Source organism: Emys orbicularis, chromosome 11 (assembly GCF_028017835.1).
Source record: "Emys orbicularis isolate rEmyOrb1 chromosome 11, rEmyOrb1.hap1, whole genome shotgun sequence".
NCBI lineage: Eukaryota > Metazoa > Chordata > Testudines > Emydidae > Emys > Emys orbicularis.
The window spans coordinates 32,668,693-32,681,958 of record NC_088693.1 but is presented as its reverse complement, the minus strand read 5'-3'; the positions used below and the strand labels follow the sequence as shown (position 1 = coordinate 32,681,958).

Sequence of the window (13,266 nt, the reverse complement as noted above, 5' to 3'; positions counted from 1 at the left end):
GAATATCATGCGAGACCGTATCAAATACCTTACTAAAGTCTAGGTATACCACATCCACAGCTTCACCCTTATCCACAAGGCTCGTTATCCTATCAAAGAAAGCTATCAGATTGGTTTGACATGATTTGTTCTTTACAAATCCATGCTGGCTGTTCCCTATCACCTTACCACCTTCCAAGTGTTTGCAGATGATTTCCTTAATTACTTGCTCCATTATCTTCCCTGGTACAGAAGTTAAACTAACTGGTCTGTAGTTTCCTGGGTTGTTTTTATTTCCCTTTTTATAGATGGGCACTATATTTGCCCTTTTCCAGTCTTCTGGAATCTCTCCCGTCTCCCATGATTTTCCAAAGATAATAGCTAGAGGCTCAGATTCCTCCTCTATTAGCTCCTTGAGTATTCTAGGATGCATTTCATCAGGCCCTGGTGACTTGCAGGCATCTAACTTTTCTAAGTGATTTTTAACTTGTTCTTTTTTTATTTTATCTGCTAAACCTATCCCCTTCCCATTAGCATTCACTATGTTAGGCTTGTGCAAAGGAGCAGGGGAATTAGCTCAGCTCTTTTTCCCTCTGCCTGCTCTCTTCTGGCGATAGCTTATATGCTTTAGTGTTGGTAGTCCTGGGTCCCAGAGACGAGGCAGGAGTGTGCACCTCCACTGGCACTGATGGACGAGCCAGTCAGTGAAGTTTTCAGAAACACTGCTTGGGGAGAACAAGCAGATCCAGGAGCAAGGTCCTCAAGGAAAGAAAGGCTCATTCTTCTGCTTCCATTGAAACTTTAGAGATGCTTTCAAAGCAGCCCAACTGTGAATGGCTCCCTTTATCTCTTGCTGCTTGCACTGGTCCCCACACCTGGTTTAATAGTATTTAATAATAATGCAGAGCTTTTGTGTGATGATGTCACCTGCATGGAAGGGACTTGCCTGCTCTCAGAATGCACTTGTTTCTGTTTCCAGCCTCTGGAGCATCAGTACCCTTGCCAGATGAGGAGAAAGGTCTGAACAAAGGAAATAATGGAGTAGGCTTTGAATATCAATGGGGATTTCCAGACATACACTGGTTTGCAGCTATCTCTTTGGCACTGTGAGTCGCCCAGATGTCAGGCGCATAGTCCTATGTGAAAGGGGAGAATGGAGTAAGTCTGAGAGACCTAGGAAGATGTGTAGGCCTCACATATAAAGCAGGTACCACTCTCCCTTCCACTCCCCACAAAAGTTTAGGAGGTTGATAGGTTGTGGGTATGGAAGGGGCCAAGTAAGCCTGAGGACTTTCTCAACTGTGAGAGGATCCAGAGGACCCAGCTTCCTGAAACTCCCTCTATTGAGTTGGGTACTGGAAGTGCTTTCTGACTCTGTGTTGGAGAGCTGACAGACTGCAGAGAGGGCCAGAGAGCCTGCCTCAGGACAGAAGATGCAAACTGCAACAGCAGGTCCTTCTGTGTCATCCATTGGGTATTCTTTTTGCTCAGTGGAAGTTGGACTCCAAAGACTTCCAGAAATCACCACCTTTGCTCAATCTGTCATACTGCATCAGAGAGGGTGGTTGAAAGATGGAAATTAATTAAAGGGAAGCCTGTGGGACTGTCCCAGTGAAATCCTCACTACAGACATCAGTTTGTTGGGATAAGGAGCACCTTGGAATGCAATGGCCCAGGTTCAGTGTTTGCTGATTAAAAAGGAAGTGGGATAGTCAACTGTCTTCATCAGAGAGCAGTCAGACTAATTTCTCTTTGGCATTTATTTTTAGCCCAGAACATGCATCCTATTTCCAACCTCCTCCTGTTAGCTCATTGATTGCTTTTGAGTAAAGGATAGTAACTTAGTACTTCACTGGATATGACATGTTCCATTTCCCTTAGTCCAAGGCATCTTTGTTCATGTGAAGCTTTACCTAAACTGTGGACAAAGGATTTCATCCTCCAGTTTAATACCTATCCAGAACCTTTCAGAAGTAATGTTATAATTTAATTAGATTCACCCCACCCATCTGCGTGCGCGCACACGATTCAGTAATTTTGCATCAATACCAATTTGTATATTATCTCAACCAACCTACCTACCTTTCATCATCCCGATATTTTAAGTGGTAGGTACTTCATACGTAATTACTTGACTATAACTAGCTGAATGCCAATGACAAGATTCTCTAGAACCATCCAAGTGGCATTTTAGACTAAAAGAGGCACCTTGTGTGTGCTGTAAGTAACTAACAATCTGTACTTCTATTAAACAACATAAAAAAGACTTTTATTAAAAATGTGATCTTCTCCCCCCTCCACCCCACATGGAGCATGTCAATTAAACAGTAAAATATAATTAAATACACAATATTCAACTCCATAAACATGCTTTTATAGTCTGAATTAAATTAGAGCTATAGATGGCTGGGACAGGAGTAGCATTCTGTGTCAGCATGCGGGATATTCAGGTTCAAGTCTCCTTGTTTGAGTTTCCCAGGGCAATTAGAGACTGGGAGCACTAAAGGGCAGTCTGCTGGACTCCTGGGTCAAAGGAATATCGTGAAGCACCAAACAGCAACCTTTCCCTTTGATTGTGAAAGGAGCCCACTTCTCCTTGTCTGGAATGATGATGGCTGTGACCCAAGTCCTCAAATACAGATGAGTTTATCTATAAATTTCTAATGAACCCATCACTGTAGTATCTAGTATGTGAAATTAAAGAAAGAATGGTTCAGTCCTAAAGACCATACACTTCCATCACTTTGTGCTGCTTTCTTATTCGGGATTACATATGGTTATAAGGTTGTTTAAAAAGAGGAGGGAGAAAAATTGTTCTTAACCTCTGAGAATAGGACAAGAAGCAATGGGCTTAAATTGCAGCAAGGGCGGTTTAGGTTGGACATTAGGAAAAACTTCCTAACTGTCCGGGTGGTTAAGCACTGCAATACATTGCCTACGGTGGTTGTGGAATCTCCATCATTGGAGGTTTTTAAGAGCAGGTTAGACAAACACCTGTCACGGATGGTCTAGAAGATAATACTTAGTCCTGTCTTGAGTGCAGGGGACTGGACTAGAAGATCTCGAGGTCCCTTACGGTCCTACACTTATATGATTCTCTGATTATTCCTGTTGTTTGTTTTTATATCCAGAGGAAAGGCTGACAGGCTATTCTGCTGTTACAGAAATGCCAAAAAGGATGACATTTCACAATCACATAAGAGGAGCAAAGGCTTTGCCTTCCTCAGATGAGGGCCTTCCCTGGGAATGCTCAGCCCTTGAAAATTTCACCTTAGTGACCATTACCTGTAACTTTTCCATTGATCACTGCTCTCAGGATGAGGTTGTGAAGGATTAGCAGTAGGGTCTCTGAGTGAGCCTCTGAGGGCTTTGAAGATTCTCACCAATGGAACAAGGAGCCACAGTATAGCAATAGAGTGAGCTATTTTACGTAGAAGGTGAGTCAGTGCGTGTTGAAGGGGATATAGAGGAAACTCCTGGGGGAAAGTCTAATCGCTGATTAGTTCTGGGAATGAGTAGTAGGAAGGAAATGGTAAACCAATGTGGACTGGGGATGACATTTATAATGAAAAGAGGTATCTATTCTTCAGCTTTATTAATCATTTACACTGATTTAGCGTTAATTTTAAGATCCTGTAATTCATTTTAATAGGAAAAATGTTCCTATAGGAACATTAGGAATTAATGTGTTGCCTTGTAGATTCCAGTTTAAAAATCACATTGCAAAATGTTTAAGTTCATATCACTAGATCAACTGCTGCTCTTAAAGAGACTTCATTTTAATTTGGAGCAGAATTTGTTTTGTAAAATAAGCTTTTAAAACCTAAAACCAATTGAAACATTTGCAGTTATTGTTAATAAAATCTGCTGTTAAGCAAACACATTTCTCAACAGTGTTTCAAACCCAAGCTACGCAACAATAAGAATTTGAAAGTAAAACTAGCAACAAACAAAAGTGAAACTAGCATAATTGATTTCGCATTGTACATGCTAAGAGTCGTATAGGAAGTAAGTAAAGAGTGTAAATAGTAGTAAATGAATTTTACTTTTTCAGTTATTTCATTCTTAATATAACAGTGTTACTAATAAAATAGGTAAAGAAATTTGCTTACAGTATATGGTTTTAAGATGTCACTGTCCCTTTAATCCAGTGAGTGTGTTTCTAAGGGTATGTCTACACTACGAGAGTAGTTCGATTTTAGTTAAATCGAATATGTGGAATCGATATTACAAAGTCGAACGTGTGTGTCCACACTAAGGACAGTAATTCGACTTTGTGAGTCCACACTAACGGGGCAAGCGTCGACATTGGAAGCGGTGCACTGTGGGCAGCTATCCCACAGTTCCCACAGTCCCCGCTGCCCATTGGAATTCTGGGTCGAGCCCCAAATGCCTTCTGGGTAAAAAAATGTGTCGAGGGTGCTTTTGGGTGCCTGTCGTCATCCGTCCGTCACTCCCGCCCTCCCTCCCTCCCTCCCTGAAAGCGCCGGCGGGAAATCAGTTCGCGCACTTTTCTGATCAGTGACAGCGCGGACGCCACAGCAGTGCGAGCATGGATCCCGCTGCGACCATCGCTGCAGTTGTGGCAGTTCTCAACGCCTCGCAGCTTCTCATCCACCTTTACCAGAGGCAGCTGCAGAGAAATCAGGAGAGGAGGCTACGGCACCACCGTGAGGGCATGAATTCGGAGAGTAGCTCAGAGCTCTCAGAAACCACGAGACCCTGCGCCCAGGACATCTCGGTGTCACTGGGTCTTGTGGATACTGTGGAACGGCGGTTCTGGGCCCTGGAAACAAGCACGGACTGGTGGGACCACATAGTGCTGCAGGTCTGGGATGAATCCCAGTGGCTGCGAAACTTTCGCATGCGGAAGGGGACTTTCCTCGAACTGTGTGAGTTGCTGTCCCCTGCCCTGAAGCGAAAGGACACCCGGATGCGAGCAGCCCTGACTGTCCAGAAGCGAGTGGCCATAGCCCTCTGGAAGCTTGCAACGCCAGACAGCTACCGGTCAGTCGCGAACCACTTTGGTGTGGGCAAGTCTACCGTGGGGGTTGCTGTCATGCAAGTAGCCAAGGCAGTCGTCAAGGTACTGCTTTCAAAGGTAGTGACCCTGGGAAACGTGGAGCTCATCATAGATGGCTTTGCCGAGATGGGATTCCCAAACTGCGGTGGGGCTATAGATGGGACTCACATCCCTATCCTGGGACCGGACCACCAGGCCAGCCAGTACATTAACAGAAAGGGCTACTTTTCTATGGTGCTGCAAGCACTGGTGGACCACAGGGGACGTTTTACGAACATCAACGTCGGATGGCCGGGCAAGGTTCATGACGCTCGTGTTTTCAGGAACTCTGGTCTGTTTAGACGGCTGCAGGAAGGTCTTTACTTCCCGGAGCAGAAAATAAGTCTTGGGGATGTGGAGATGCCTACAGTGATCCTCGGGGACCCTGCATACCCGCTAATGCCCTGGCTCATGAAGCCCTATACTGGCGCCCTGGACTCAGAAAAAGAACTTTTCAACTACCGTTTGAGCAAGTGCAGAATGGTGGTGGAGTGTGCCTTTGGCCGTCTCAAGGGGAGATGGAGAAGCTTACTCACTCGCTGTGATCTCAGCGAAACCAATATCCCCATTGTGATAGCTGCTTGCTGTGTGCTCCACAATCTGTGTGAGAGCAAGGGGGAGACCTTTATGGCGGGGTGGGAGGTTGAGGCAAGTAGCCTGGCTGCTGATTACGTCCAGCCAGACAGCCGGGCGATTAGAAGATCCCAGCAGGACGCGCTGTGCATCAGGGAGGCTTTGAAAGCTAGGTTCCTGACTGAGCAGGGTCTCCAGTGACTGTTTAGTTTGTGGACACAGATGCTGAACCTGCCCCCGTTTCTTTACCCAGTTACTATTGACTATCCTTCCAAGTTACATACCCCCTTCACCACCTTCCCAACAAATAAAATCTGTTCCGTTTTGTTAATGAACAACGTTCTCTTTCTTACTGTTTTCGCGGGAATGTTTTAAACCGGGGACGCAGACTGTGGCGGGGGGCGGGTTTAGTGTTCTGATGCAAATGATGCTTCAAAACTCCGGGAATGACAGGCTCTGCAGTGGTGGATTGGTTGTTTCAACGGAGCCTGCCAGCAGTCCTGGCCTGGACTGCGTGTATGTGTCGGCCAAGTGACTTTCTGGCAGGGGGCGGAGGGTTACAGACCCCCTGCTGCGTGGCTCTGTGATCCAGGATAAGGACCGCGGCATAAGTTCTCTAACTGCCCTCCCCCGCCACAAAGTCACAGATCAACCCCCCCGCCCCCCAGAACATGAAAACCACCTCCCAGACTCACCAGGGTAACTGGTGACTGCACTGTGTATGTGTCCTGATGCTGGACCTGCCCCCGCCTCTGTAGCCTCCTTAAGGTGACTGTCCTGTCCAATTACCAAACCCCTTCCCCCCCTTCAGACAGAATCTCCTCTAAAAGAAAATCTTGGAAACAGTACTTAACAGAAAAAAATATTTTATTATGAACCGCACATGAAAAGGGGGGGGAGAAAACTTGGACGGGGGCTTGTGTGAGATGGGTAGGAAAGGACTTTTCAAACTTTGTGGAACGAGAGCCTTCTAGTGCAACAGCAGTCTGCAGGGGTTGACTGAAAGTTTTAACGGCCCTTGCCGCCCCTCCTTCTTTGGACTTTTGGTGAGGGGGGTGTGGGACTTTGTGGCGGGGGAGGGCGGTTAGAGACAGACTGCAGCGGGGCTCTGTCCTCCTGCCTCCGGTCTTGCAGAACATCCACAAGGCGCCGGAGCGTCTCCGTTTGCTCCCTCATTAGTCCAAGCAGGGTTTGAGTAGCCTGCTGGTCTTCCTGGCGCCACCTCTCCTCCCGTTCCATGACTGCTCGGTGCATTTGTGACAAGTTCTCCCTCCACTGTGTCGTCTGGGCTGCCTGCGCTCGTGAGCAGTCCATAAGTTCATAGAACATGTCCTCACGCGTCTTCTTCTTCCTCCTCCTAATCTGCGCTAGCCTCTGGGAGTGTGATGCCAGGCTGGGTTGGGAGACAGTCGCAGATGTGTCTGTGGGAATGGGAAAAAGGGAGTGAATTCCTGAGACAGATAAATGAAGTTGCTAACAAAGAACATAGTCTTTCTCTGTGAACAACACCATGCACTGCACCTTTCACATGCGCACTCAGGACAAGGTCGAATTTTCGGCCCTCGCCTTCAGTGCCTGGGGTCTTGCAGTTGCGATCTGAGAAGCGTGGCAGGACACCTCTACTTTTGTAGCAGGAAAACATGGTAAGCCGTAGACTTGTGGCAGCTTAAAACTTTAATAGTAGCACTGGGCTCCTTTCGCACTGAAAGCAATGCCACTCTCTGCTGGCAGCAATCAGGGAAGCATGAGCTCTGCCCCTGTCCAACCACCTCGCGGCTGTCCCAGGGAAAGGTCCCTGTATGCTGCCCCTCTGCCGCCTCCACCGCGTGGCTGTAAAGCAGTCCCAATACTAACATTCCCCTCCCTAATTCAAAGCAGGGCGTCATGTGCGACATCACGCTGATGAGGATCTCGGAGAGCGACAGGGGACGGATGCTTCGGGAGAGCATGCAGAAGCCCGGGCCGTATGCCGCCATGCTCTGCCGTGCTATGATCCCGGACTACTTGATAGAGTCATGGCGTGGGAACGTGTCCTACCACGGTGGACCTAACAAGATCGCCCTGCCAAGGAACCTGATGCGCAGGCTTGAGCAGTACCTCCAGGAGAGCTATGCTGAGCTCTCCCAGGAGGACTTTGTGTCAATTCCCGGACATATAGACCGTATTTTGGTGTAACTGCACTGGAAGGGACTACAGAGTGGAGCGTCCTGTGGTTGCCTAATCATGAAAATCTGGACATTATTTGATTTTTTTTACATAGTTGGGACTAAATAGTTGCCTAAGGCAAAAAAATCATGAACACCCAATTGCTGATATTATTAATATTCCTGTTGTCTTCTAAATAAAAGTTTCTATGTTTAAATGAGTGAATGAAAACCCCATTGTTAACAATATAAATATTCCAGTTATGTTAAAAATAAATGTTTAGATGTTTAAAGCACTCACTGCTTGATCCTTCCCCTGATTCGGTGTCCGGGGTAACGGATGGGGACGGTTGGTAGGGGATCTCGGTAAGGGTGATGAAGAGCTCCTGGCTGTCGGGGAAATCAGCGGTGCAAGCGCTGTCGACTGCCTCGTCCTCCTCATCTCCTTCCTCATCTTCCCCGTCCGCTAACATTTCCGACGAGGAACCGGCCGTGGACAATATCCCATCCTCAGAGTCCACGGTCAGTGGTGGGGTAGTGGTGGCGGCCGCACCTAGGATGGAATGCAGTGCCTCGTAGAAACGGGATGTGTGGGGCTGGGATCCGGAGCGTCCGTTTGCCTCTTTGGTCTTCTGATAGCCTTGTCTCAGCTCCTTGATTTTCACGCGGCACTGCGTTGCATCCCGGCTGTATCCTCTCTCTGCCATGGCTTTAGAGATCTTCTCGTAGATCTTTGCATTCCTTCTTTTGGAGCGCAGCTCGGAAAGCACGGACTCATCGCCCCACACAGCGATGAGATCCAAGACTTCCCGATCAGTCCATGCTGGGGCCCTCTTTCTATTAGATTGCACGGCCATCTCTGCTGGAGAGCTCTGCATCGTTGCCAGTGCTGCTGAGCTCGCCACGCTGTCCAAACAGAAAATGAGATTCCAACTGCCCAGACAGGAAAAGGAATTCAAATTTTCCCGGGGCTTTTCCTGTGTGGCTGGTCAGAGCATCCGAGCTCGAAGTGCTGTCCAGAGCGTCAACAGAGTGGTGCACTGTGGGATAGCTCCCGGAGCTATTACCGTCGATTTCCATCCACACCTAGCCTAATTCGATATTGCCATTTCGAATTTAGCGCTACTCCTCTCGTTTTCGAGGAGTACAGAAGTCGAATTTAAGAGAGCTCTATGTCGAACTAAATAGCTTCGTGGTGTGGACGGGTGCAGGGTTAATTCGATGTAACGGCGCTAAATTCGACATAAACTCCTAGTGTAGACCAGGCCTAAGTCACTCTTTTGAACATCTGTAATTGTAAAGCATTTTGAGGTTGGTAAAGTTAGAAGAAGCTGGCAGCCACTGAAAGCTGTCTGTAGCTTTAGGAACACAACACTGAATAGACTTACATTCACTTCCTATTTGAATATAACCACTAGGACTAGAAGCAATTTCATATTTAAGAAAAAGCTTAAATTCTTCATTAAATATGTGTCTTGGGACTTTCCCCCTGCACTCACGAGGAAAAACTCACTCTCCACTTGCCACAGACTAGTAAGTGAGGTGTTGTTTGTTTTTGTTTTTTTTGTCCCCCCCCCCCCTTGCCCCCCAACCAGTTTATAGTGCTGGGGTGGCCAAACTTACTGACTGACCCTCTGCGCCGCATGCGACAATCTTCTGAATTTTGAGAGCTGGGACACACCTGATGAGGCTTCAGCCCCACGGGAAGTACCTGCCAGGACTTTGGGCTTCAGCCCTGCTCCTGCTGAAGCCCCAAGCCCTGAGAGGCATGCCCTGCGGGGCTGAAGCCCTGAGACCTCCCTCCCTGCTGGGCAGAAGCCCCTACTCCATCACCCTGATGCAAGGCAGCGGTCCCGAGCTTCTCCCACTCCCCCGGTCTGGTAGGTGGATGAGAGGATGTAGGGGGCTCCACAAGCTGCACTTTAACTGTAAAAGAACCCAGTTTGGCCACCCCTGTTATAATGTTTACACTCTTCATAATATAACAAGATTTTATGATCCAAATTGTATACAAAGCACACACACAAAAAGCATTGAAAATAGTTTCTGTTTGCTATGTGTATATTATAATTGCCACCTGAGAGCCAAATTTTGGCCACAGACATATATGCATGGGTGTGACTGATTTCAGTGGAAGGGGTGTGTGTGTGTGTGTATATATGTATATATAATATAATATGAGGAAAGCAGTTGACTGTGAAACTTTAAACAGAACAGTTGTATCTTTCGTCAACTTATACATTAGTGTACCTTTCAAAAGAGACCAATTTGGGAAGGGAATAGCATTATGCAAGCCTAGCTTTTAGTGCAGTATGAAAATATTTTGAAGTTAACTGCTTTGCGCATAGTTTACAACCCTAAAAAAATTGCTTTGCGTTAGTGGAAGCAGTATGCTCTAACTGCATGTGTAGTGGTGCTACAGTTAAGAATCCCTCAGTGTTTCCATTACAAATTTGAAGGGAGAGTTTAATTTCTTTCCGATTTTTGAATCATGCCTGGACAAAACTTTGGGTCAAGACTTGAGCTCAAAATGTAAATCTTTCAAAAGAAATTTGATATTTTATGAAAAGTTTTCTACAGTGACTGCTTTTGAATTATAAAATTGCAAAAAAAAATGCTCTAGGGGACAGATTTTTTTTCATATTTAAAATAATCCTTTGAGATTTAAATTTGACGTTTTTTAGCAGTTGAGCATGCATGAGAGCTCCTTTACATAACATTTCAGTTGGGTATCGATGTTGTCCAAAATTCATATTTCTGCATTTCAAACCTAATTTTATGGTGGTAAACTGGATGTTGCAACTACATTTTATTGTTATTGTATAATAAACCTTTTTAATATACTGAATTAAAAGAGATTACAGTACCCTCCCAAGAAAACACAAAAGAGAGAAATACAATTATGATTAGCTACAAAGGTATGCTTATATCTGATATTTTTCTCTGCTTACAAAAGCATGCCTCGATTTCCCCCCCCCCCCATGACTCCTGAATAGTTTCACTCTTCTCGTGTCCTAAGTGTCCACCTCCAAATCTATATTAGAATTCACTTTTTTTCACCTTGTCTTCCATCCTAATCTCTTGTGACTCTTTACTCCTACCTTCCCAAGCTGTGTAGCTCTGAAGTTTTTCAGGAAAGGGGCTCTGCCCTGTGGACACACTCTACCAGGGTAAACCTTGCAATTTATGGAATTTACATACGTAACCTTAGCTCTGCCCCATGTCTATGCATATGCATTAAAATGCTCTTTAATTACAATATCACATACTTTTTTGTAAGGGAATTCCTTTCTGGTTATAGAGTGTCATATTGTGCTGTGGTTAAGGCACAGGATTAGGATTCGGGAGTTCTGAAATCAGTTCCCAGCTCAGCCACATACTTTCTATAGGACTGTAGGCAGGTCACTTAGGGCCAGATTTTTAAAAAGTATTTAGGTGCCTAAAGATGCTGAGAGGTGCCTAGTGGTATTTCACCGTGCCTTGGTTCCTAACTCCCACTGAAACTTTAATAATTTGGATTTATATGAGCCCTTTATCTGAGATTCTCGAAGTATTTCAAAAACACTGAAATCAGTAGGAATTAGTCACATAGGCACTCCTGAAAATTCCACTGGGTACCTAGGTGCTTAGATACGTTTAAAAATCTGGCCTGTAACCTTTGTTCTCTGTCTGTAAAATAGTGACATAATAAAAATACTTCCCTACTATGCAGGGGAGTTGAGGATAGATCAATCTGTGTAAGGTAGGCAGAGGCAAGAGTGATAAAGGAGGATTTTTTGCTATGAAATTTAATATTTACCTTCTGTAGTTCTGCTGTCATTAGAAGTTCAAATTTACTCTAGTTGTGAGCTCACTGTAAATAAGTATGTGAAAGTTTGTAAGATGTCACAATACCCTATAATAAATGTTGATGGGAAAAGGAGAAAGAAACACTGGATTAACCCAACAAAAAGGGCCCACTGATATGATCAAGCACAATGCTAAAATCATGCTTCGGAATAATGGAAAATGTGAAACCAGGAATTAATGGACCAAAATTAATGTATCAGATATTAGGCTTAACTGGTGGACAAAATAATGAGGGGGAAGGGATATTTCACTCGCCACTCTCTTTTTGACATCTTTAAAGAAAGAGACTTTTGGGGAAAATAAGAGATCATATGGAGTCTACTGGCATGAGATTCACCATCATGGCTGCCACCCCTCCCACCCATCTCCTGGGAGCCCAGACCATTTTCATCCTAATCCTGGGAGGTGTCCTGATCAGAACAGCCCAGAACGAGGGATCCAGAAGACATGCAGAGGGTATATGTAATTTGAATCAGTGTCCTGCATTTAGAGTGTTTTGAGATTATTATTCTGTGTATTAGAGTATGCCTAATGATCCCATGCCAAATATGGTGAAAACAGGTGTATTTAGAATACGAGTAACTGTACAGAGTTAACATGTTCAGAGTGGCAAATGTGCTGTTCATTCTGCAATTAGTCTGTATTTCATTCTGACAATTCGCTCTGACTTTATTTTGCAGCCGTCCATTGTACCATCCCACCCAATGGCTCCTCCTAGCCCCAGCACCACCAGCAGTAATAACAACAGCAGTAGCAGCAGCAACTCAGGTTGGGATCAATTAAGTAAAACAAACCTTTACATAAGAGGACTGCCTCCAAACACCACTGACCAGGACCTGGTAAAACTATGCCAACCGTAAGTACTACTCTGGGTTGTAGCCCACGAAAGCTTATGCTCTAATAAATTTGTTAGTCTCTAAGGTGCCACAAGTACTCCTGTTATTTTTTCTTAAAATTCAGTCTTTTAAAACTTACAGGACGTTTTTGATGTGAGTGCTAATGTTATGAGGCGAGAAGAAATCTAGCCCCATGTTTAGTATTCTTGATTCTGCGATGTGATGCAAAATGTCAGCTTTTGAAATCAGTAGGAGCTGAGTGTGTGTGGCACCTTCAGAAGCAGAGAACAGACTAAATATATAGTAAAGAAGTGTATCCCAGGTTCCTGATTTAAAAACCATGGACACCCATACTCCTGACTGCTTGTTTATCTGCTGTAATCACAAAAGATTAAAAACATTTGAAAATTATCAAACAATTGTGTAGCTTATTTTTAAAAGCATATGATTAAGATCTTCTCTGTTAGCAACTGATGTAGCTGCACCATGACAAACCTCTAGTGTAATAAAGCTTCACCAGTGTAAACTTGCACTGGGGCAGCTTTCACCAATTTCAAACTAGGATTTACACTAGTGCTGTACGATTGCACTAGGGGTTTGCTATAGTGCAGCTACATCAGGGCTAAAAAACGCTGTGTAGACATAACCTAAAGAATCTTTTTTCAGACAACACTGTTTAGCAAAGTTCATATCAACGGGCTGTTGTATAAATCCATGCATTTGGGGCATTTCTGAATATGGGGTGGGTATGTAATTATATTATTTACACTATTTTTTTTAAATCACTTTCTTCTCTGGAACATATAATTCTTGACTGCTACAT

At 44.9% G+C, this 13,266-nt stretch overlaps 1 protein-coding gene across 1 annotated transcript in view; it reads left to right on the top strand.

Annotated features, from left to right (window-relative positions):
- RBMS1 (RNA binding motif single stranded interacting protein 1) overlaps positions 1-13,266 on the top strand; it is a 129,357-nt gene that overhangs the window by 23,897 nt on the left and 92,194 nt on the right. Inside the window, exon 2 of the mRNA XM_065412920.1 lies at positions 12,288-12,463. Coding sequence (XP_065268992.1) covers positions 12,288-12,463 — 176 coding nt within the window. The remainder of the gene's footprint in view (positions 1-12,287; positions 12,464-13,266) is intronic.